At 46.1% G+C, this 25564-nt stretch overlaps 1 protein-coding gene across 3 annotated transcripts in view; it reads left to right on the forward strand.

The window, feature by feature from the left end:
* Positions 1 to 25564, forward strand: part of COL26A1 (collagen type XXVI alpha 1 chain) — a 191655-nt gene that overhangs the window by 47916 nt on the left and 118175 nt on the right. For 2 of the 3 annotated variants that reach the window (XM_074328372.2, XM_019752812.3), the window contains exon 2: positions 5550 to 5672. The exons of the other annotated variant lie outside the window; for it this stretch is intronic. In XM_074328372.2, coding sequence (XP_074184473.1) covers positions 5550 to 5672 — 123 coding nt within the window. The remainder of the gene's footprint in view (positions 1 to 5549; positions 5673 to 25564) is intronic. 3 annotated transcript variants of the gene reach the window in all.

The following is a 25564-nucleotide window of genomic DNA, read 5'->3' on the forward strand; positions in this document are numbered from 1 at the left end:
AATTAGAATGAGGGCCAGGTGCAAAGGGGCCTGAAACTGAATTCCCCTAACCTTGAGGTGGGGAGCTGCAGCCATGGGAGCAGAATCTGCTGAGTGGGTGTGGAGGGGAGAAGGTCCTTCTGGGACATAGGGCTCAGGGTCAGATGAGCACATCTCAGGGCATCTGCTCTGAGCCTGCTGTCCTCAGAAGCCGCCTGTAGTCTTCTGGTATGAGAAGGGCTAGGACAAAGCTGTGCACAGGGCCCTGTAGAGCGTGAGGTGGGAATGCTTTCCTGGCTAGGGGGTCTTCCCGGAGGGGTTGGAGCCTGAATGGAGACTGGTAGGTTGAGTAAGAGTTGGCCGAATGAAAGAAGGTGGGATGGCATGCCAGGAAGGACAGTGTGACAGTGTAAATCACAAGATGGAGCACGGTGGGAGCCATGGGCGGTGGGGTGGGGAGCTAAGAAAAGAGTTTCAAGAGGGAAGGTGACAGATAGCTTTGTGTTTGAGGGAGTGCCCTCTGGTGGCAGATAGCGGAGACTGCAGGGAGACCGGAAGGGCTGTGGCTGTGGTGAAAGATGAGTATACCTGAATCAGGAAGATGGGAGGAGGGCGGAGAGGGGTGCAGGAGGTCGACTTGCCTGGCTTGGGGGCTAACTGGCCATGGGGAGTGAAGGAGGAAGAAGATGCAGTCTGGGGGGATTTGCCCCTGGGGGTCCTGGGTAAGGGGACCTAGAGATTAGTGGCGCTGGTCACCAAGATGGAGCAAGTTGGGTTTGGATGGTGATGAGCTCAGTACAGGACAGACTGAAATGGTGTGTCTTGAGGTGTCCCATGGGCTATGATGAAGTGTCATCACTGTCCAGCAAGTGGGACGCATATGTTGGTGTTTGAGAGGAAGCCCTGAGGTGACTACGTGGGGATCCAGTGGTGCTGGACAAGGAAATGGGGGAGACAGGGTGGTCCTCGTGGAGAGGGAGGCACTGTCGAAGCCCTGGGGCTTGGTTCAGGCTCAGAGCTCAGGGTCCTGGGGATGGAGGGTAAGTGTAATACCGGTCCCAAAGGGAAGTTCAGCCAGGAAAACGAGCTCAGGCCCGATGACGGGGAGGGGAACTAAGGCTTTGGGGAGGAGGGCTGCTGCAGTGGCATCTCCCTGGGTGGCAGGCAGCATCAGAGACATGTTGGTTAGTTATGTTCAGAGGTGGGCATGGGTCAGGGGTGTCCGGAAGGCCCCTTGATTCCATTGTGACATAATTTCCTGAAGCCACTTAGCACTTGTTTTCCCAAAGGACCCTAAATTAAGGATTTCACGGCTCAGCCAAACCACGGAGCCAAACACTTAGTGAAAGCCGCTGTGGGAGCAGCCCGTGAACGTAGTGGAGCAGGGCCAAGTCTGTCACAACTCCCCTTCAGGGAGTGGGCCTCTTCTCATAAGAAATGGACCTGGAAGGGAGCAGGTTGGTCCCCCAGGCTGGGAGTGAGTTTCCCATTCTGGACCCTCCAGGAGAGCTCAGCTGGGGAGGGGGGGAGAAGACGTTGCTGAAATGATTCCCAAATATAACTCCAGTCCCCTCCCATCCTGATGAAGGCTGCTGAGGGCGCCCTCACTTCCCAGGCAGTTGAGGACCAGCTCTGCCACTTCCAAATTCTCTGCCTCTGGACCATTCCTTCTAGGAGGGTCATAAAAGGGGTGGACATCTCCTGCCAAACTAGTCTCTGGGTGGAGTTATCTGTAGCCCATACAACCCTGTTCACCCACCACTATGCACCCACCATGGACAAGGGTGGAAGGTGAGGATGGGTGGTGGTGAGGGTGGGTGGCGGCATGATGTCACCTGCCAAACAAAAGACGTAGACATGATGCTCAGGACACAGGGGTCCTAGGAGGTAGCAGAAGCTCGGGTGCCTGCGGATGAATACGGTTTTGAATTCCTTCTGAAAAGCCCCGGAGCCCTCTTTCCTTGTTTCTGCCTGCCTTCTTAGTTGTTTTTGGCCACGTTTTGATTTGGGAAGCCATTTACAGCCCATTAAAAGATCAAATGTCTAGAGATGATGAATTGAGGCATTTGAAAATGATGAATTGAGGCATCTGAAAATGTTTTCCAATTCACAGCTCATTTCCCTATAGAAAGCCCTGACCTCGTGTGATTCAGAGGTGGTGGGACAGTCTGTCTATTCTGGACCGCCAGGGGCAGGTCTCTGGGTAGAGCACTGTTTTCAGATTGGACAGTAGTTCGTCCTGAAGAGAATCCCACTGATATGGCGCTGACGCGCCCTGGTAGAGATGAAACAAGGGTTCGTGAGGCTGTTGATGTCTGCTGCACAAGTTCCAGACCCAGGTTCCCTGAGTAACTGGCACAGGCGGGAATCCTGGTTGGAGGTGGGACCCTGCTGGTCCTCTGGCAGGAATGCTGGATTCCCTTCCCAGCTCAGATTTCAGCCAATGGCAATGAGCTTTAACCTCCCAGGACTTCTTTTCCCATCTGCAAAATAGGAAGGGCAATCCTTCGGCTATTACGAACATTGTGGGGTTTCAGTAGGCAGCTAATCAATAATGATATCTTAGGATATGTAGTGCCCCACAATTTACATACCATTAAGCTGGATGTGCTCATTTAGTCTTCACAATAACCTTGAGAGGTAGAAGTTTTCATTTAACCGAGGCTCAGAGAAGGGACATCTCTTTGCTCAAGTCACACAGCAGGTTGGTGCAGAACCAGGTTTTGAACTAGGTGCCTTTGAGGACTACTCAAAGGACTACTTTTTCATTTTCTTCTATGCCTATTGGTAATATATATTTTCCTAGGAAATTGTCAAGATTTTGAAGCATTTTGATGTGAGATTATATATATTTATTTTGTTTTACTTTTTTCTTTTGTGGTTGGTCAGTTTTGTGTCCCCTTTCTATCCTTGATAGTGTTTATCCTCAAATTCAAAAATATATTTAATTGTGTATTTTTCTACTACACCTAAAGTTGCACAGCTTCTATATCCTTTCCTTAAACAAGACAAAAATTTCCGCAGTTTTCAGTTCCTTCTGTCCCCCATACAACTTCCCCTCTTTGCCATCTTCCATATTGCAATCATCTTGGATTTGAGATCTAGGCTTTTATTAAGTCTTATTATTGTTTCTTTGTTCACTCCTGCTTCTCACATTTAATATATTCCTCTTATGTTCTTTATCTTATTTTGCTGGGATACATCCTTTAGTAATTCTTTCAGAAAAGGCAACTGATGAATTTTCTACTTTTTGTGCATCTGACAATTTTTTTTTTTTTTAAAGAATTTTTTTTTTTAAAGGATTGACTTTTTTTTTTTATTGGGGAAGGGGAACAGGACTTTATTGGGGAACAGTGTATGCTTCCAGGCCTTTTTTCCAAGTCAAGTTGTTGTCCTTTCAATCTTAGTTGTGGAGGGTTCTGTGCAGCTTCAAGTTGTTGTCCTGCAGCTCAGCTCCAGGTCCAGTTGCTGTTGCTAGTTGCAGGGGGCACAGCCCACCATCCCTTGCGGGAGTCGAACGGGCAACCTTGTGGTTGAGAGGACACGCTCCAACCAACTGAGCCATGCGGGAGCTCAGCGGCAGCTCAGCTCAAGGTGCCATGTTCAATTTTAGTTGCAGGGGGCGCTGCCCACCATCCCTTGCGGGAGTCGAGGAATTGAACTGGCAACCTTGTGGTTGAGAGGACGTGATCCAACCAACAACTGAGCCATCCGGGAGGCAGCTCAGCTAACGGTGCCATGTTCAATCTTAGTTGCAGGGGGACAGAGCCCACCATCCCTTGCGGGACTCAAGGAATTGAACTGGCAATCTTGTGGTTGAAAGCCCACTGGCCCATGTGGGAATCAAACCGGCAGCCTTCGGAGTTAGGAGCACGGAGTTCTAACCGCCTGAGCCACCCGGCCAGCCCTGACAATTTCTTTATCTCACCTTTGCCTTTGAAGGAGGTTTGCCTGGAGTTAGTCCCCTAGGAACTTTGAAGTTAATTGTTTCACTATATTCTTGATGTTGCTGATAAGAAATCTAATTTCAATTGATTGTAGATAATGTTTTTCTTTTCTTTCTACAACATTTAGTAGTTTCTTTTCATCCTGAATATTCTGAGATTTCACCATGATCTGTCTGTTCATCTTGCTTAGCACTTTCAAATTAACGCATGTCTTTCTTTAGCTCTTGGAAATTTTATTATTTCTTCAGCTATATATTCCCTTTGCTCTTTCTGATCTCCCCTTCCAGAGCTACTAATAGATATATATTGGACCTTGGTCTGCCTTCTAGGTCCCTCACGTTTTCTCCCACATTTTCCATTTCTTTTTTTCTTTGCAGGGCATTCTTGGAAAGTTCACGGCTCAGATTTCCAGCTCCTCACCTCACTCTTGAGCTGCATCCATTCTGCTGTTCAGACCATCTGTTGAGCTTTTTATTTTCATAGCCATACATTTCATTTCAAGATATCTAATTTTTTATTCCATAATATTTTTTAAGAGTGAAAAATTCTCTTGTTATGATTTAAAAATTATCTCCATCTATTTGCTTTATTGTTTTTCCCTGAGGTGTGGTTTAGTCTCTGTCAAGTTGGTACCTTTTCATGGTGTTGGCATTTTTTTTTCAAAAAAATTTGAAATTCCTTGTACTTGGTGTTTTCCATTAGCTTGTCTCTATATCTCTGTTTACTGCCACTTTGCCTCTTGGAGGGTTAGCGGCATAAGTGAAGGGTAGAGAGTGTGCAAGAATTCAGTTGTCTGACCTTGAGAGGGTCCCAGTTGCTCCCAGAAGTCATCAGCTTTTTAGGCACTCTGATCACATCTGCCTCAAAATGGGTGAGTTCCAGGCCTGATTCTTGACACCAGCAGGGATGGGGATCTGGGTCCTACCTGTCTGGCTCCTTCCACTGTGGTCCTATGACAATCACCTCAGACCCACCCAAGGCAGAGTACTTCGATGGCTTCCCACTGACTTCACGATGAGACCCACATCCAGCCTGGCAGTTTCCAGCCTGTTTGTTTTTCCTGGCTCCTCCCCTTCCTCCAGCCTTTGGGCTGTGTCTACTTGGACGCAGTTCCCTGTGAGGTAGGTGCGTACTGTGGTCTATCTTACCTCTGTACCTCTGCTCCCTCCTCTGCTAATGCCACCCCCTCTCATTGCCCCCACACTTTTGGTCAACTGACTCTTATCCTTCAGGTGGTTGGCTTTCTTAGGAGCTGGGTGGGTGGATGCCCTGCTCTGTTTTCAGAGCTCCCTCGTTGAGGATGTGGCTGTACCTCTGACCCTGTGTTCCTGTGCGTTGTGATCATGTCTCATCTGTCTTCCCCACCAGAGGGGGTTTCCCAGCAGGCAGGGGTACGGTCTTCTTCACTGATTCCACGTGGAGTGTTTGATGACTGTAATGATGCCAGGCTTTTGTGGCCAAGGGGGATGGGTACTCTCCCTTCCCCTTAGACATGGATGGAAAGTCTGTGGGCCTCTTACCCAGGAGGATGAGCCCCCACCCAGGCTTATAGCGGCACCTTTTGACCCACAGTTGGCACCTCAAGAACAAGCAGTGCTGATGTGACTGTTGTTCTCCCCACAGGCACTGGTGCCATCACACGGTGACACGGACGGTGTCCTGCCAGGTGCAGAACGGCTCGGAGACAGTGGTCCAGCGTGTGTACCAGAGCTGCCGGTGGCCCGGGCCCTGTGCCAACCTTGTGAGGTAAAGGCTGCTGGGCTAGCCGTTCTGCCCTTCCTTTCTGTTCCCTTGTGTGAATCCAACCCGAGCACAGCTGCCGGGAGAGGTGTGGCGGGATGATGCTCAGAAACATGTGTTGAACATGCATTTATGAAACTCCTTTTGTATACAGGGCATGGGGGGCAGGTGTATGTGTGTGCAAAGATGAAAGGGACTTGCTCCCCACCCTGACAGAATCTTACAGTCCAATGGTCGATGAGTGGGGTGAGGGGATGGGAGGGGAGGGAAAGGGCCAAGTGAGGCTGAAGAGGGAACCAGCCTGCCGTGGGGCTACAGACGTGGGCCTGTGATGCCCTTGGAAGTCCAGCTTGCCTCCAGCCCTGACTCTCTTATCAACTCCGCTCCTCTCGTAGCTCTACCCTCTCACCACGCCTGTGTCCTCGCCAGCTCCACACTGGACCAAAACTTTAGTGGGTCTCAGCATTCACAGGAGAAATTTCTTTTCTTTCTTTTTTTTTTTTTAATTAAAAACTTTTTAATTTTTAAATTACAGTTGACATACAATATATTTGTTTCAGGTATACAACATAGTGATTAGACATTTATGTAACTTATGAAGTGATCACCCTGTTAAGTCTAGTACTTATCTGACACCATACATAATTGTCAAAATATTATTGACTATATTCCCTATGCTTTACTTTATATCCCTGTGGCTATTTTTATTACTGGCACTTTGTATCCTTCACCTTTTTCACCTATGCCCCCAAACCTTCTCCCATCTGGCAACCATCACTTTGTTCTCTGTATCTATGAGTTTGTATCTGTTTTGTTTGTTTTCTTTTTTACATTCCACATAGAAGGTGGATCATATAGCATTTGTTTTTCTCCGACTTATTTCACTTAGCATAATGCCCTCTAGGTCCATCCATGTTGTCACAAATGGCAAGATTTCATTCTTTTTATGGCTGATTAACATTCCATTGTATATATGTATCACATCTTTAGCCACTTGTCTGTTGGTGGGCACTTGAGTTCCATATCTTGGCTGTTGTAAATAGTGCTGCAGTGAACGTAGGTAGGGGTGCATATATCTTTTCAGATTAATGTTTTGGATTTCTTTGGGTAAATACCCAGAAGTGGAATTGCTGGATTATAAGGTAGTTCTATTTTTAATTTTTTGGAGGAAACTCCAAATTATTTTCCGTAGTGGCTGCACCAATTTGCAATCCCATCAACAGTGCGTGAGGCTTCCCTTTTCTCTGCTTCCTCACCAACACTTGTTTGTTGATTTATTGATGATAGCCACTCTGACAGTTGGCTCATTGTGATTTTAATTTGCATTTCCCTGATGATTAGTGATGTTGAGCAGCTTTTCATATGTCTATTGGCCATGCATATGTCCTCTTTGGAGAAATGTCTATTCAGGTCTTCTGCCTATTTTTTAATCGGGTTGTTTTTTTTTTCTTCTTCGTGTTAAGTTGTATGAGTTCTTTATGTATTTTGGATATTAACCCCTTATCAGACGTATCATTGGCGAATATCTTCTCCCATTCAGCAGGTTGTCTTTTTGTTTTGTTGAAAATTTCCTTCGCTGTGCAAAAACTCTTTAGTTTGATGTCTCATTTGTTTATTTTTTCTTTTGTTTCCCTTGCCCAAGGAGACATATCCAAAAACAACATTTCTTTTTTTTTGGGGGGGGGGGCGGTTTTCTAAAATTTATTATACAGAACAGAGTAGGCACTCAATAAATATTTGTCAAATATGTGAAGTCTAGTTAGTTAAAGTAGACTTACTATTTTGTTTTTAGTTTTTCAAAGAAAAAGAGAAATTTTCAATAAAACATGTAATAGGCAATAGCTTTAGGATCCACACAGTGGACAAGTAAGCTATTTTTAAAGTATCTCAAGTTCTTCTCCTTCTCTTCTTCTTTTTAATCTTCCTTTCCCCCTTCCTATTTATTCTCTTGCCTTCTCTCTTTTTTTTTAAATTTATTGGGGTGACAATTGTTAGTAAAATTACATAGATTTCAGGTGTGCAATTCTGTATTACATCATCTATAAATCCCATTGTGTGCTCACCACCCAGAGTCAATTCTCCTTCCATCACCATATATTTGATCCCCCTTTACCCTCATCTCCCACCCCCCACCCCCCTTCCCCTCTGGTAACCACAAAACTATTGTCTGTGTCTATGAGTTTTTGTTTCTCATTTGTTTGTCCTGTTCTTTTGTTGTTTTTGGTTTATGTACCACATATCAGTGAAATCATGTGGTTCTCTGCTTTTTCTGTCTGACTTATTTTGCTTAGCATTATACTCTCAAGATCCATCCATGTTGTCACAAATGCTCCTATTTCATCTTTTCTTACTGCAGAATAGTATTCCATTGTGTATATATACCACAACTTCTTTATCCATTCATCTATCGAAGGACATTTTGGTTGTTTCATGTCTTGGCCACCGTAAACAAAGCTGCAATGAACATTGGAACACACGTGTCTTTATGGATAAATGAAAAACAATATTTCTAAGAGTGACGTCAAAGAGTTTACTGCTTACATTGTCTTATAAGAGTTTTATGCCTTCAGGTCTTATATTTAAGTCTTTACTCCATTTGACTTTATTCTTATATAGGGTATAAGAAAGTGATCCAGTTTCATTCTTTTGTATATGTCTGTCCAGTTTTCCCAACATCATTTATTGAAGAGACTTTCTTTACCCAGTTTTGTATTCTTGCCTCCTGCGTTATAGATTAAATAACCATATAGACATGGATCTCTGGGCTCTCTATTCTGTTCCATCAATCTTTGTGTCTGTTTTTATACCAGTATCATGCTGTTTTGATTACTATAGCCTTGTATATAGTTTGATATCAGGTAGCGTGATACCTCCAACTTTGTTCTTTATTCTCAAGATTGCTTTCGCTATTTTGGGTCTTCAGTAGTTCTATATAAATTTTAAGATTTTTTGTTCTAGTTCTGTGAAAGATGCCGTTGGTATTTTGATAGGGATTACATTGAATCCGTAGATTGCTTTGGGTATTATGGATATTTTAACAATGTTAATTCTGCCTGTCCGTGAGCATGGTATATTCTTCCATAAATGTGTATCTTCTCCTATTTCTTTCTTCCATGTCTTATAAATTTTCCCAGTTAAATTTATTCCTAGATATGTTTTAATGCAGTTGTAAATGGGATTGTTTTCTTAATTTCTCTTTCTGATAGTTAGTTATTGGTGTATAAAAATACAACCAATTTCTGAATATTAGTTTTGTGTCCTTAGTTTCATCACTTTTTAATAGAGAAGTTCTTAAGTTGGGATCCCCATTGCATGCAGTGTTTTTGTATAGCTCATTTTGCAAGGGGAATAGCTACGTAAATGGGTATATGCATCCATTTCAAAGGACTGCTTTTAAATGCTGTGTTAAAGGGATGGCCACCGGATCCATAATGATGAAAAAGATGCTGACCCCCTTCCTTTTCAACAGAGGACACAGAGACCCTCTCTCTCCCTCCCCTACGAGCCCAGGAACTGAGTTCCAAGGCCCCCTGCCTTTCTCATCAGCAGGGAGCTTCAGATGACAGATGGCCATCCCCTGGTCCTGGGAACATCTTCTGAGAAAAAGGGTCTTTGGAGTCTGGTCTACAAGTGACCCTAACAGGGTGGACTTTGGCTCCCGGCTCCATTTGAGGAGTGGCTGCTCTGCTCTTTAAACAGGGAAGCTGGCTGGCCCTGGGCTGCATGGCGCTGAGAAGCGAGGCTGTGCTTCTGTGTCACAATTCTGACTCCTGTCAGTCTTGCTCTTTTCAACACAGAATTTGACTTCGGCAAACTATTATTATATTCAGAGTAGAGACATAAACACGAAGAGTTGTGCATTTCTATTTTTATTTCTATAGATTTCAGCCAAATTGGACATTAGTTACAATCCCATGTGTTCAGTGCACCCCATAGTGAGCTATCAAGGTAGAAGCAAAAATGTGCGTGTGTGGGCACGCACACACACACGTATACACACATGGGCACGTGCATGACATTGTATCGTATTTGGGTTCAGAAAATAAACTTTAGGATTTCCTTTACTGAAAACCCTTAGAAGGAAGGAAACGGGGCTGGCTTTCTTAACGTCAGAATTACAAGTTGAGGTTTTTATACTTTCTAAATATAAGTGAAGGTTTCTAAATGTCCCTTTAAGAAAAGCTGAACAAGCTCACTACTGAATCGCTGACAACGACTTAAAAAATTTCCAATGATCATTAGTTCTCACAACTACCCTTTGCTTTATGACTTAAGCAATGATTGGAACACTGTTTCAGAAACCTCAGGGTCCGGTCTTCATTGTGGGGGTTTGTAGGCCTTTCGTGGGGTTCTCTCCCTCTCCTTGGAGTCAGGACCCGAGAGCAGAAGTTTCCATCAGAGCAGACATGCATTTGTCATGAGTCTGCTCTTTGCTCACAACTTAGCAGGGACTTTGTTAAGTAGAAGGTAATTGCCATTCTTTTAGAGGAATTGCATAATTCTGGTCTTAATTATCATTGTTACTTTCATTACTATTATTTTTTAAGGGAGGAGGGGTTAATACACTTTCCTTTCTCGCCAGTAACTCATATGTAAGTTAGAATTGGGGTGTACCCGCTCTGTGGTCTTGGGACCGCTGGCTGGGCAGGTAGAGGACAGATGGCAGATTGCGGCACTGTCAGCGATGCAAAGTGACTTGTCCACGGTCACAAGTGCAGTCAGAACAGATTGGGTTGGGTTTGACTCTGGACCATCAAACAGGCCCCAATCGGATGCTCCTGAGATTTCAAGGCCCAGCTCCCTTCCTCCTGCAAATAAATATTTGTTGACCTTTTCCTCATAGAGGCCCCATGGAGAGCATGGGGTAAAAATACAGACCAGTCCCTGAATCAGGGAGCTGACAGTCCAGTGTGGGGAAGAGTTGGGCATTAGTCAAAATGCCACAGAAACAGATGCATAGGTGTGTCTGTCATTGCTGCTGTGCAGGTACAAGGTGCCCTGAGAGCAGAGATGGGGTGGGGGTCCTGACCTGTGGGGAAGGCCTTCCTGAGCAGGGGCCATTCTGTGGAGGGAGCATTTACTGAGATAAGAGAAAGCTCAGTATCGCGTACCCCTGTCCCAGTATGGTTATTCTGCTCCTTAGTGTAACATTTTTTTAAGTGTAAGTTTTCTGGAGTCTGCCTGCTGCAAGAGAGTATATGCTGGGCTGCCGTCCCTGAGCGGAGCCCCAGGGCAGGAGGGGCTTGGGAGGAGCAGGTTCCCAGGATCATGACATTTGTGTCTGTTTTCCCAGGTGTGTCACCGCACTTGGGGCTGAAAGCAATGGATGACATTACCCAAAGAGTTTTCGATAACGGGAGCCTATTAATCTTGAAATAAATGTGGGAGAGGTGCTTTGTAAGAAGCACTCTGAGAATGCTGAGGCCACACCTTGGCTGAGCTATGAGGCAGCTCCCAGCGGGCATTTAGGCCCGGGCAGCTCTGAGCGTCATTTCTCACTCTCATGTCAGGATGGCAAAGCCCAGTGGAGCACAGTGGCTGCCTGGTGCCGCACTGTGCTGCTTATAATCCTGGCTGCTCAGCTGACTTGCCACCTCAGCAGTCACTTAGGTGTTTTTTGTCTCCCCCTCCTACCATTTTCTGAAACTGTGTGGGACCTGGTTCTTGTTCCCTTCACCCTTTGAAACATTTTGGATGTTTTTACTTGTGTTCACACTGACCTATTGCAGGGAAAACAAGATGGAGTATGATTATGGCACGGATTGATTGTAATCTGCTTCTCCCGGTTCTCCACTTCCTGGGTTCACTTCTTCCTCTGGTTTAACCATTGCTGCAACCTCCAGGTCATGGATATATCCTAGGTTTCCTTTGTTCCTTTCTTTCTTCCTTCCTTCCTTCCTTCCTTCCTTCCTTCCTTCCTTCCTTCCTTCCTTCCTTCCTTTCTTTCTTTTATTTAAAATTGAGATATAATTGACATATGACATTGTGTAAGTTTGAGGTATGTAATCTGTTGGTTTGGTACATTTATACAGAGGATGCCAAGAAAAAAAAATACACATTTTAAGAAAGGAAAAGTGTATTAAAACTGTAATACTCAATATGTACTGATAACAAAAGATGAACACAAGTCACATTTGACTTCTGCAATTACAAGAGGTGCTCAAAGTGGTTACCATCAGCGTTTAGACATTTCCGATTACTGAGAACTACTGCTTGAGCAACATTGTATACATGTTTTTGGCACCCCAGGTATATTGCAATATGATGGCTACAGTAGTGTTAGCTAACACCTTTGTCACATAATATCTCGATTTCTTGTCATGACAATACAAGAAAGAGAAAGAGAAAAGATAATTCATTCTCATGAGAGCTGGTGCAAATTTGTCAGGATTCCTGTGATAGGTTTTCGTTGGCGCTGCTATAATTTACCTTATGCACAAGAATCCATCAAATGTGTCACCTGAGACGAAGATATGGTTATATTTGAATGGATATTAGTCAATATCTCACTGGGAAAGGAAGAGGCTGTTCTCATCATCACATGAGAACAGGCTGCCCTTGCTCCTTTTTGCCTCTACCGTTTCCTTCTTCGTTTCTGACTCTTGAGGAAGGAGTTTTCCTCTTGGCCCTGCGAGCAATTCACCTGCCCTCTCTTTCTGTGGTATTTTGTTCACATTTTTTCTATATGTGTCATGTCTCTTTGCTGTCCTACCATATTTCCAGCCTGTTATGTATGGGTGTTTGGGGTGAGGGGTGTACAGTAAGGTGGACTTTGGAGTTGTAAATAAATAAATAATAAATAAATAAAACAGAGCCACTTCCAAATGGCGTCAGACCTGCCATTTCAGAGGAACTGCCTTGTATGTTTTATGTCTCAAATCTTTGAAACGTTAGGACAAAATAACCTTTAGACTGGGCCTAAGCAATTATTATGACTACTGGCCTCATGACTACTGAACTGAAAATTGAAAATGTTATTTAGAATTCACATCACTATGTGTGTCATCTGTACCCATAGATAGTCCTTTCTAATTGATATAATTGTTTCCCTTCCCTTTCTCATAAATACCTACCTTTTCTCCTAATCAGGACACTATGAGGCTTCTGCCTGGATCAGTGCATCCTGGGTAGCTACTCTTACTGATCTCAATAAATGCTTGTTGCCTCTCTTTTTGAAAGGCCTTTTATTTTTAGATTAGTGGAGTCAAAAAGACCAACTGTGTGACTTTGAGCACATTACTTACCCTCTCTGAGCCTTAACTCTAAAACAGAGACAACACCTGTTTCTTAGTTCAGTTGTTAGGATTCCAGAAGACAAACTGCTAGTTAGTGCTGTTCCTGGTATGATTCGGGACATGGTAATGACTGTCATTTATTAACTGTTATTTCTCCCTGGTGAGTGAATTACCTCTTCACCTTTGAGGTCCAGCTGCAGCCTCCGCTTTGCGAAGCTGTTGCCTGCACCCTCCCAAGCAGAATTGATAAGTCCTTCAGTTATGTTCCCCCAGAATCTTCTTTGTCCCCTCACAGAGCACAACTGGGCTTGTTCTGGTTAACTGTCAGCCTGTCCATCTTTCCTGCTGGAGTCTGTCCCTTGAGGGCAGGGATGTCTGTTGTGCATCCTAAGATCCCACTAATGCTTTTCAAGTGTCTGGAGAAGATTATCACGAGCTTCATTAAGTTTAGCCCCCCTCCCCCTCCTTTCTGCCTCCCGTCTCCACTCCCCCATTGCCTGGGGTGCTCACACCCCATAGCGAGGGCTTCCCTCAGCTGGGTCCCTTAGCCAGAGGTGAGCCACCACCCAAGGGAATTCCTATTTAACTGAGGGCTCCTGGATCAGGCCTCTCCCAGTCATGTGCAGAATTGTGGGCATTCCAACCAGAAAAGAATAAGCATGACAAGGAAGCTTGGAGAATAAATGACTGTTGAAGCCAAGTCAGGGTGGGCATGATAGTGAACTTGACCCCCAAACAGGGGCAGCTGTTGGGTGTGATCCTGTGGAGACAGCCCCTGGAAGGAGGTGTCCACTGGCTTGTTCTCGTTTAACCTGGCTGTGCCCAAGGGCAGAGAGCCTGCTGGTGGGGAAGGGCTGGCAGTGGGTGAGGACAGGAAGTGAGAGCCAAGGCGCTCTGGGTGACGTGTGATTGGACGCTGTGTGGGGAGGGGCTGCTCTCTGACCCCTGTGTCCGTGTGTCCGAGCCCTGGACTTGCCTGGGTCTGTGGCTGAGTCAGGAGTACTGCCCTCCCCTGGCTGTTCGCTGACCTCCTCCTGCCTTCTCCCCTGTTTGGGTGTCTGAATCTGGGCCCGGACCCCAGCCCATCCCTCTCCCCAAGTACACCCACTCACCATAAGCCACACCAGGGAAGTGGCTTGGTGTGGAGTCAAGCTTAATACATGGTTGCTGATGGACCAGCCCAATCACCTGGACACGGGGTTGCCTCCTTGGAGTGGTGGGGATGTTGGGACCTTCTCCTGGGACACAGGGCTGTGCCACGTTCCCGCCACTCAGAATCGGCGATGGCTGCGTCACATCTCTTCTCCTAGAAATGAGCTTAGCTTTGCCTAAAAATAGGTGACGTGATTTTGAGGTGCTACGAAAACCCCCACCCCCAGATAGCCCCTCCCAGGTGCACAGAATGTCTTATTTGTTTGTTCACTCACTCACTCACTCACTCACTCATTCACTTGTTCATTTGTTCATTCATTCATGCTTCCTTAGAGGCTGGTTGCATGACAGATCCTGGCTAAATGAAGGTGTACTGCTGTCTGTTTTTGAAGAGATGACACATCACGGGCAAATAAAGGATAGATGGTGGCTGGGGTCTAGGTTAAGCCAGTCTGCTGAGCGAGGGCCACCTCATCCTAATGGGGGCTCGGGGAAGGGTCCTGTGAGGAGGCGACATCTGAGCAGAGGCAGGGCTTCCCAGCAAACAGAGGGAACAGCTGGAACCCCAGCACATGGTGACCATGGTGTGAGGGACTCAGGAGCTCCAGACCCCTGCGTGAGGCTGGCGATGACAGATGGTGGGGGTAGGTGAATCAGGAGGGGCCACAGGGCCTGTCACACAGGCCCACCGCACTCACCGGAGTTGCGGCTTAGCTGGTCATGCCTCTGAATTCTGTATCATCTAGTCCGAGAGCTTCCAGTTACATAGACTTATCTCCCTACCCCTCCTGCTGCCTGACGGACACGCTTCTCCCCATGAAGGGAGCACCTTGGGCAGTGAGGGCCCAAGGAGTAGGAGGGTGAGAGCTCCCCGACCCGTTATACTCGTGCCCTGAGGTTCCTGCTTGCTCAGAGCTCTGGGTTTTCTGAGAGGAGCACGATCTCCACACTTTGCCGCCTATGGAGCTATGACAGATGGAATGGCACTTGGGCATGACCAGGAGCCTGCCTGCCACCCCAGGCCACAGAGCAGAGTTCCTAGGGCATATGGCCCTTCCACTCAGGAAAGAGGAGTTCTTGTTCCCCTTTAGGGAGGCCACTCTGGCCCTCCTCCAGCCGTGCCCATCCTCAAAGGGCAAGGAGTCTCTGAGGCCAGGGGTACGTGAGCATCAGGAGCCTGCGCCCCTCTTCTGGGTACCTCTGGGTACTTCTGGGTACCTCTGCATTCTCTGGGTACCTGGCTAAACAGCCCTGAGTGGTTTCCAGGCCTGCACTGGCCTCTCCTCCGGACCTGAGGGACCGTGTCTGCTGTGGGCGCACCCAGAACCCTAAGGAGCCGGCGAGGGGTGGCTATTTGCTGGAGTGGAGGGTTGGGATGGAGCTGGGACATGTAAGCTGGGTCCACAGGCAGTGTATGGGTCAGAGCTGGGGGTAGGAAGAAAAGGGGTGGGGGTGGGGGTCTCACTTGTTTTGACTGTAAAATGATGACAGGGCCCTCCCACCTCATGAAGTTACTAGGGGTGATTCAATGTCTGCACTATGCCGTGTCCAGACCAGTGTCTGGCTTGTGATAAGCCCTCAGGAAGTTGGTTATGAGAAGAGGTACAAATGTTAAGTGAGCAAACAGTGGCTGGTGAGAGAACACAGGAGCTAGTTTGTTGCCTAAGAGCTTGGGACACCTGCATCTTTCTGCTGCCCACCCCCACTCTGTGCAGTCTGGGCTAGGGCAGGAAGAAGGGGTTTCTGCATTTCTGTGTAGTTAGATTTGGGGATCAGCATGGCCAAAATCTTTGGTGGGGCCTCTCTTTGCAGAGGCCTATGAAGTCAGCACATTATTTCATTACATCCTGATGACATTTTTATGACAAACTATGCAGGTGGGGGAAGGGAGGGTGTGGTTGTGAAAACGTGAGTGTAACAGAATCTGGGCACGTTGAAGCCTATTTGGAATGCACAAGGGGACTGGCATGTGCCCCAAATTCCTCCCTGTGCCCCCACCCTCTCCCCCAGGAGCCCCATGTATGTATTTTCCTTGCATTTGTTAATTCACTCAACTTTTTCGACAAGTATTTATTGAGAGTGTACTATGTGCTGGGGGTGAGGGGAACCGAATGGAGAATGAAACCAAATCCTCTCTCTCATGGAGTTTATATTCACCAAATATGAAAACAGAAGGAAGACCCCCTTATAATGAGTACAGAAAATTAAAACAGGGTGATGTGACTGAGCATGGATCGAAGCTACTTTAGAGGAGGTGGGAGAGACTCTTTGAAGAGATGACATTGATGCTGAGCAATGAGTGTTGAGAAAGAGCCTCCATGTTAAGACAGGGTGAAGATAACCAGTGCAAAGGCCCAGAGGCAGGGAGGTCCTGGATGAAGGAACAGAACGGAGGTCAGTTTCCAGAAGCAGAGCAGGAGAGGAGGAGACAGAGCTTAAGTTTGAATTTTATTGTAAATGTATTGGGAAGCCACTGAGGGTTTTAAGTCGAGATGTGGAATGACCTAATTTAGGTGTTGTTGTTTTTTTAATTAAACTTTCTATTTTGAGATCATTGTAAATTTACACATAGTTGTAAGAAATAATACAGAGAGATCCCATGACCTTTTACCCTGTTCCTTTCAATGGTAACATCTTATAAAACTAGCGTACAATGTCACAACCAGGATTGACATTGATACAATCAAGACACAGAGCATTTCCTTCACCACTAGGACCCCTCATGCTGCCCTTTTGTAGCCCCACCTACTTTCTTCCTGCTCTTACCCCTCCTTAACCTCCATAAGCTCTAGCAACCACTAATCTGCTCTCCATTTCTATAATGTTGCCATTTCAAGAGTGGAACCAGATAGTATGTAACCTTTTGGGAATGGGTCTGTTCACTTATAATTTTCTGGAGGTTCATCTAGGCTCTTGGGTGTATAAATAGTTATTCCTTTAAATTGCTGAGTAGTATTCAATTGGATGGATGTACCACAGTTAGTTTAACCATTCATCTATTGAAAGACATTTGGATTGTTTCCAGTTTGGGGCTCTTGTGAATAAAGCTGCTATAAACATTTGTGTACATCCAGGGTTTTGTGTAAACATAAGTTTTCATTTCTCTGGGTAAATGCCCAGGGGTGCAATTGTTGGGTCATATGGTAGTTGCATGTTTAGTTTCTTAAGAAACTGCCAAACTGATTCCAGAGTGGCCGTATCATTTTACATTCCCACCAGCAATGTCTAAGTGCTATATTCCGGTATCCCTGCCAGCCGTTGTATTTATTTGTATTTATATTGTATTTTATCTTAGCCATTTTATGTAGTCTATTTTATTGTGGTTTTAATTTGCGTTTCCCTAATAGATAATAATGTTGAACATCTTTTCATGTGTTTATTTGCCTGCTGTATATCTTCTTCGATGACATGTCTCTTGCCCATTAAATGGGCCATCTTTTGAGCATTTAATTGGATTATTTGTTTTTTTTACTGTTGAGCTTTGAAATTTCTTTATCTATTCTAGATACTAGCTCATTGTGAGTTATGTGGTTTGCAAATATTTTCTCCCACTCTGTGGCTTGTCTTTTCATCCTCTTCACAACCTCTTCTGCACAGCAAAAGTTTTTAATTTTAATGAAGTCCAATTTACCAGTTTTTCCTTTTCTGGATTGTGCTTTTTGTGTCAAGTCTAAGAACTCTTTGCCTAGCCTTAGATCCTGAAGATTTTCTCCTATGTTTTTTTCTAAAAGTTTTATAGTTTTTATGCTTGACATTTACGGCCACGGTCCATTTTGAGTTAACTTTTGCATAAGGTGTGATGTTTAGGGTGAAATTTGTTTTTTGTTTTTTGTTTTTGTCTATAGATGTCCCAGTTGCTCCAGCACCATTTGTTGAAAAGGTCATCCTTCCTCCATTGAATTACCTACGCATATTTGTCAAAAATCATTTGGGCGTATTTGGTCGGTCTATTTCTACATTCTCTTTTCTGTTCCCTTGATATGTAGGTCTCCAGTTCTTCCAGTACCATGCAGTCTTGATTGCTGTAGATATATAGTAAGTCTCATAATTGGGTAGACTGATTTTTCCCACTTCATTCTTCTTTTCCAAAATTGTTTTAGCTACTATCGTTCCTTTGTCTTTTCATATAAACTTTAGAATAATCTTGTCTATATCTACCAAAATCTTGATGAGATTTTTACAAGAATTGCATGAAACCTGTATTTCCACTTGAGGAGAATTGATATCTTTATTATGTTGAGTCTTCCAAATCAGGAATGTGGTATGTCTTTCCACTTATTTAAATCTTTTTTGATTTCTTTCATTTTTTTCATTGATTTCTTATAGTTTACAGCACACAAGTCCTGTTCACTTTTAAAAATAATTGTAAATAGTTGTTGTTTTTTGGTAAAATTGTATTTTTAATTTTGATGTCCATATGTTCATTGCTAGTGTACAGAAATACAATTTTTTTTTGTATATTTATCTTGTATCCTCTGACCTTGCTAAACTCTTATATTAGTTCTGGGATTTTTTTTTTGGTAGATTCCTTGAGACTTTTTATGAACACAATCATGTCATCTGTAAATAGAGATAGTCTTGTTTCTTTCTTTCTGAGCCATATGTCTGTTATTTGCTTTTCTTGCCTTTCACTGGCTAGAATTTCCAGCACTCATTGTGTAAGAGTGGAGAGAAGGCTTTGCTCCCAATTGTAGGGGGAAAATGTTTCACCATTAAGTATAATGTTAACGGTTAGACTTTTGTAGATGTTCTTTATCAAGTTGAGGAAGTTCCCTCTATTACTATTTTTCTGAGAGTTTTTATCGTGGGTACTGAATTTTGTTAAATTTTTTCTTTTGCATTGATTAACATGGTCATATGATTTTTTTTTTAGTCTGTTAATAAGGGGATTACATTAACTGATTTTGGAATAGTGAACCAGCATTGCATCCCTGGCATAAAGTCCATTTGGTTATAGAGTATAATCTTTTTCTATATTCCTGAATTCTATTTGTTAATATTTTATTAAGAGTTTTTGTGTCTATATTCATGATGGATATTGGTCTGCAGTTTTCTTGTTTTGTACTGCCTTTGTCTGATTTTGGTATCACGGTGTCATAAAATGGGTAAAGTAGTGCTCCCTCTTCTATTTTGTGGAAGAGATTGTGTAGAATTGGTATTAATTCTCCTTAAAGAATTAATTTGGTAGAATTCTCCAGTGAAACCATCTGGACCTAGAGATTTCTTTTTGGAGAGTTTTTCAGCTACAAATTCAATTTCCTTAATAGTTACAGGGCTATTCAAATGATCTATTTTATATGGAGTGAGTTGTGGTAATTTGTGTCTTTTGATGAGTTGGTCCTTTCCCTCTAAGTTGTTACATTTATATGTATAAAGTCATTCTCTATTTCATTCCTGATGGTGCTAATTTGTGTTTTCTCTTCTTTTTCCTTTGTCAATCTTGCTAAAAGTTTCATTGCTTCTTTTCTATTGTTTTTCTGTTTTCAATTTCATTGATTTCTGCTGTTATATATACTGTATCCTTCCTTCTGCTTGTTTTGGGTCTCTTTTTCTCTCCTTTTTGGAGGTTCCTGAGATGAGCTGATTTAGGTTTTGAAAAGATCACTGCTTGCTTTGGGGAAAATACCCACAAGCGAGAGCATGATGGCTCACACTAGGACAATAGCTGGAAAAGTGGAGAGAAGTGGGTGGCATCATGAGGTGTCCTGGAAGCTGAGATGACAGGAGTGTCTGATCACTTAAGGGCAGAGAGAAATCAACCATAACCCTAAATTTTTGGTTTGAGTGTCTGGCTGGCAGGGCATGCCATGTTACTGAGTTGGGGACATTGGCAGGAGGTCATCTCTAGGAAACCAACAGCTCGGCTTTGGCCAAGTGAAGCTTGAGATGCCTCCAGGGCATCCATGGGGGGAGGGGTACCCGTAGGAGGTTGGGTGAAAAAGCCTGGAGTACCAAGAAGACTCTGGGGGCTATGGCCCTACTCTAGTTCATGGATTCTGAGAGGCCATTGGTAGGAAGAAGTGCCTTATCTTATGATCACTGAGAATGCTGTTAATTAAACTATACCACACTGTCAACTGTAATTGAATCCCAATGTCAGAGAGGTTAAAATGTAACTGTACGTGCAGGTTAGAATTGAGGAAATGTGGTATGATTGAGAATCATGAGCATGTAGGTGGTATTTGAAACTGTGGGACTGGAGGTAAACATGGGGTTCAATAGGTGGAGAATGGGTGCTGATCCTGGAACAGTCCTGGTACCCGAATCTTAGAGGTGGGGCTGAGGAGGGGGGACCAGCTAAGGAGGGGAAGAGCATCAGGAGAACCTGGCGTCTGGGGAGGCGAGTTTTGGGAGAGGGAGGGAGAGCATGAGTCTCCCAGTGCTTCTGGGTGGCTGGCAGCAGGAGGGACAGCGACTGACTATTGGATTTGTAAAGGGGGATCACTGGGGGAGCCTGGCAAGTACAGTTTGGGGGAACGGAGGAGATGGAGGCCTAGATGGCATGGGTGGAGGAGAAAAGTGAGGGGTGAGGAAATGGAGACTGGAAAACTCAGGAAGTTTTGCTGTGAAGGAAGCGTGAAATGAAATGGGGCTTGGAAGCTGAGGGCAGCCTCTGGTCAATGGAGGTTTTCGTTTGGTTATTTTTTAAGATAGGCGGTGCAGGAGCATGTTTTTAAACTGCCAGGAACGATCTGAAAGAGAAGGGAGAAGAGATGGCACATCTGGGCAGAGGCTGGCTGTGGGAGTCAAGTGTGGAGGAGCCCAGAGTGGGGGGACTGGGAGTGGGAAGGTCAGGGAGCCTTGTCAGAGCAGCAGTAGGAGGGAAGGCCCAGGTCGGGAGCACCCACGACCCATGTGTGTCCACCCACGTGGCTCTGAGATGGTCTGATTTGGGGGCTGATTCTGTCCACAACCCATGAGCACCCGAGAGGCAGGACGGCGACGTCCTCACCCCTCCCCTCCCCAGGCTCACTGCAGGGGCTGGCACATCAAGTTGCTCAACAATGTTCATTAAATGCATCCATCTGCTTGTTAAATGACAAAACAAAACCAAGAAAATTGTAATGCAGCTGTGCGCCGTGTGGATTTTCCCATTCTGTGATTTTTTACATTGGATTTTTGTACTGTTTGTGAGCGTGTGCGTGTGCGTGTGTGTGTGTTAGAGGGATGACGATGGCACCCAAAACTAATGTTTAAGGACAAACATGAGGCCCAGAGGACCGTGCCAGATGCCCAGTCGATTTGCAGCTGGTGCAGAGAGAGGGTGAGGGGCCCTGTTAGGCTTGGTCTGGCCTCTGGGAACTCCGGCCTTGACTCAGGTTTCTCAGATCATGTGTTTGGTCTGTTCAGTTTGTTCAGCCCTTATTGAGCACCCCAGTGCTTAGCACTAGTGTGCAAAAAGAACATGTGCTGGGGGGACATGTCAATCAAAGATTTACAGCAACGGGAAGTGTGTCCCTGCTAGGAGACCTGGTGCTGATTTCCCTGGGGGAGCCACATTAGAGCAGAGACCAGGGTGATAAAGGGATTTCATGAGGGAAAGGAGGGTGGGTCGGGGACAGGAAACAGCCTGTAGGGCTAGGCAGTGGGCCCTAGAGGGAGCCCAGGCTTGGCGTGGGTGCCCTGGGCCAGTCCCCTCCCCACTGGCTTCTCCAGCCAGCTCCTTAGTGAGGGGCCTGGACCTGGAGACTTCCTTGTGAGGGGCCATCTTGGGATTAAAGGAAGGCAGCAAGGACAAGCCATGCTTCCCCTTTCTGTGCTTTAGTTTTCCGTTCTGGGAAATGGGGATAAACCCCCTGCCTGCTCTGAAGTGGCGATCAAACAGCTGCTGTGCCTTGTTCACTGTAGTGGGAGGTCAGGAGTTATTGACATGCACTCCTTGCCCTCCTGAGGCCCGGTTCTGCTGTAAGAAGGGGTGGGCCAGGCTGCAGGGCCTGACAGACTTGGAAGGACCAGCTCCAGGGCTTGCTGGGTTAAGTTTCCCTTGCCCACTTCCCCTGCCCTCTGCTGTCTTCTGCCCACTCAGAACTCTTTGATGGCATTAGAGCCAACCTTTTCCAGATGTGCTGAGCAGAGGGGTCTGCCCTAACTCTCCAGGACTTCATCTGCTTCCCTCATTCCCCTCCACCAGACGGTCCCCTGCCAGCTGACCTTCCCCCTCTGGTTGATTTGCCTGCTGCCTGAAAGGCCATATGAAGTCTTGGATTTAGTAATTTCTTAAAACATGGCCTTCTTTCCTGCCCCTCCTCCTTAGTTGGCCCATGTGGATCCAGAAGATTCCAAGGCTGCCTGCCCCAGCAGTGGGAACTTGTCTGGGCTGAGGCCACCTCCTTCGACCTGGCCACCCAGTGGACTTGTGGCCCTGGGCCTGAGTGGAGGGGGGTGGGCGGGGGGAGGCCTTGGCAGAAGACACTATCCCCTGGGCTGTTGTATTTTCTACCTGGCATTTAGGGAAGACTGCCTTGGATTCTGGGGAGGCCAGAGGCTGGAGACCCCCGCCTCCTGCCTCAGCACTGCAGTGGGGCAGGCCCTTCCCCTCCCACTGGCCCACCGCTATTAATCAACAGATTAATAATCTCCTGACTCCCTCTCTGGAACCCCCACGCCCGTTTCCTGTTGAGTCTCCCGTCTGTCTGGGTACCTCCCAGTCTGGTCCTCCTAGCGGTGGTCCCTGGTGAGGAAGTGGGGCAGAGGCCTACGCCTTGAAAGGCCCAGGGAGGGAGGGGGCGCCTGCCCCCCCAGGCAAAGTCTCTGGGCTGGCAGAGTTGTTCCCTGTCCTGGAACCCACCGAATCACCTCATGATGCTTTGGGGACATTACCTTTGGAGGCCAGAGAGCCATGGCCTCCGCTTACAGACCTCCAGGGATGGGCACCTCACACCTCGTGGGATCCCCTTCTTCAAATGCCCTCTCATGTGACTCTGTGAAACCTGGGCCACCTTTGGGGACACACGGGACACATCTGCACACTTTCTAGGACAGTTATTGAGCAGCCGTAGGACCTCAGCTGGGCCCCTTGGAGGACCTCATGACCTCGTGGAGGGTCCCAGGAGCCTGCAGAGGGCAACACTGTCCTCCAACTGATCAGGGTTGAGGGGTCAGCTTCTGTGGGTTGTTGAGCAGATGAGAACATGCTGGCCCCATGAAGAGGCCTGTTTCCGGCAAACCTCTGCCACTTTATAACTTGGAGTCTGAGCCTCACTCCCCTGCTGCACAGTGCGGCCATTCACCCTGCCCCGCCCTTGTCTGACCAGCAGCCGCCAGACTCACTTCCCTGATTCCCTTCTCTCCCTTCCCATCTGGCAGCTGCAGGTGGGGTCTTTCTTCAAAGCTGGTCTCATCAAGACACTTCTATGTGCCACAGTCCCTGGGTGGCTTCACGATGGCCGGGAGGGGTGTCACCACAGTAGGTCCACAAGGCTGTCTGTTGAGGGGTGGAAAAACCACATCAAATCTTATGTTTATTATTTAATCTACAAAATAAGAGCAAAATTAAGCTCACTGATTTTTCATATATGCAGAGATAGTAAATAATACATGTGCGAGTATATATACATGTATAACTTAATATGCATGTATTGTGAACTTCAAAGTATTTTACTGATCCAGAGCATGTTCTGGAAAGCCTGGAGAGTACTGGCCAGTGCAGTGTCCACAGCCCCAGTCCACACTCTGCTTGCATTCGAGGCTTTCACGGCCTAGCTCTCGTCTGTGGCCTGGCTGCCTATCAAAGCACTCTGCTCCCCAAATGCACCAAATTTCATCCCAAATGACCTTCTGGCTCTTCTGGTGCTGGCTGCGTTCTCACCCCGAGCTCCTTCCAAGGTGGGAGGCTTTTTCTGGCTCCTCCTGGTAGAAGTGGCCAAGCCCTGCCCCCACGCCTGTCACCATCCGTTTCCATGGGTGTCCCCCAGCCAGACACCCTGAGCTCCTCCAGGGAGCTACCATGTCTTGGTCAGCAGTGCACTTCCCAGCGTGGGACTCCGTCTGGCACGCACTACTCATTGATTGTTTCACTCATTCCACCCATCTTTATTGAGTGCATATGTTGTGCCCCACCCTGAGCTAGGCCTGGGGTGCAGCCAGCAGCTTAGTGGAGGAGACAGATGTCAGGCAAATGATTGCCTGATGGGTGTATAATTATAAGGGTGATAAGTGCTTGGAAGAGAAATCACAGTACTATGACAGTGTAAATCGAGGGGACCCAGCCGACAGTGGGGTGGGTGGAACTGAGAGTAGGCTGGTCAAGGAGGGCCTCTCAGAGGAGGTGGGCCTTCTGGAGAGCCCCGGGGAGCCCTGGGAGTTAGTGGGAGTCTCGGGCAGAGGGAACAGCAGATGACAAGCCCTGAGATGGGAAGGAGCTCTGCTAAAAGCTCTGTCTGGGGGAAGGACAAGCGGGGAGGCAGCCAAGGCGGGTAGTGGCCGGATCTTAGATGTCCATGTGGTGTACTAAGGATTTGGGTTTTGTCCTAAGATTGAAGAGAAGGTAGGCGGGGCATGAAGGAAATTTGTGCTTTGAAAACAGCACTGGCGCTTCTGTGTGCAGTCTGAAATACTGAAGGTGGGTGTGAAAGCTGGGGGGCCACTTATGGGCCGTTGCTGCTGTCTGGGAAGGAGGCTCTGAAGGCTGGACAGAGATGAAAGGAAGCCTGTAGACCCTGGGATTACTGCTGTTTGTCTTCTTGTGGGTGTGGTCGGGGTGCTGTTCTGACCTGAAAGGGATCGTTCCCTGGGGTGAGGGGTGGAAGTGGGGCAGGAGGCTTCTCTGCCCCTTGGAAACAGCCTTACCTCTTATCTCACATAGGCCCTCAGGACTCTGTGTGTGTACACTTTTGTTTGTTTCTTCTTAACAAATAAAAATTGTGTATATTTAAGGTATACAACATGCTGTTTTGATACAGTGTATACACACTATGAAATGATTACCACAATAAGCGAATTAGCATATCCATCACCTCCATCGTTACCATTTTTTTCTGTGTGGTGAGAACACTTGGGATCTACTCTCTTAGCAGATTTCAAGTATATGATACATTGTTATTAACTACAGTGGCCACGCTGTGCATTAGTTTTCCAGAACTTACTCATTTTATAGCTGAAAAGTAGTACCATTCGGTCAATACACCCTGCATTCCCCCACCTCCTAGCCTCTGGTAACCACCTTTCTACTCTTTGTTACTCTGAGCTTTATCTTTCTTTTTTTAGTTCCATGTATGAGATCAGGAGACATTTGTGTTTCTGTGTTTGGCTCATTTCACTTAGTATACTGTCCACTAGTTTTATCCATGTTGTCTCAAATGACAAGATTTCCTTCTTTTTATGGCTGAATAATATTCCATCGTGTATATGTGTATATAGATCACATTTTCTTTCTTTATGAAATTTTAAAATTAAATGTATTGGGATCACATTTTCTTTACCCTTTCCTCTGTTATTGGACACTTACGTTATCTTGACCATTATGAATAATATTGCAAGGACCATGGGATGCAGATACTGATTTGGTTTCCT

Source organism: Rhinolophus sinicus, chromosome 3 (assembly GCF_057876585.1).
Source record: "Rhinolophus sinicus isolate RSI-liver-muscle chromosome 3, RSI-T2T, whole genome shotgun sequence".
In the NCBI taxonomy this organism is placed as follows: Eukaryota; Metazoa; Chordata; class Mammalia; order Chiroptera; family Rhinolophidae; genus Rhinolophus; species Rhinolophus sinicus.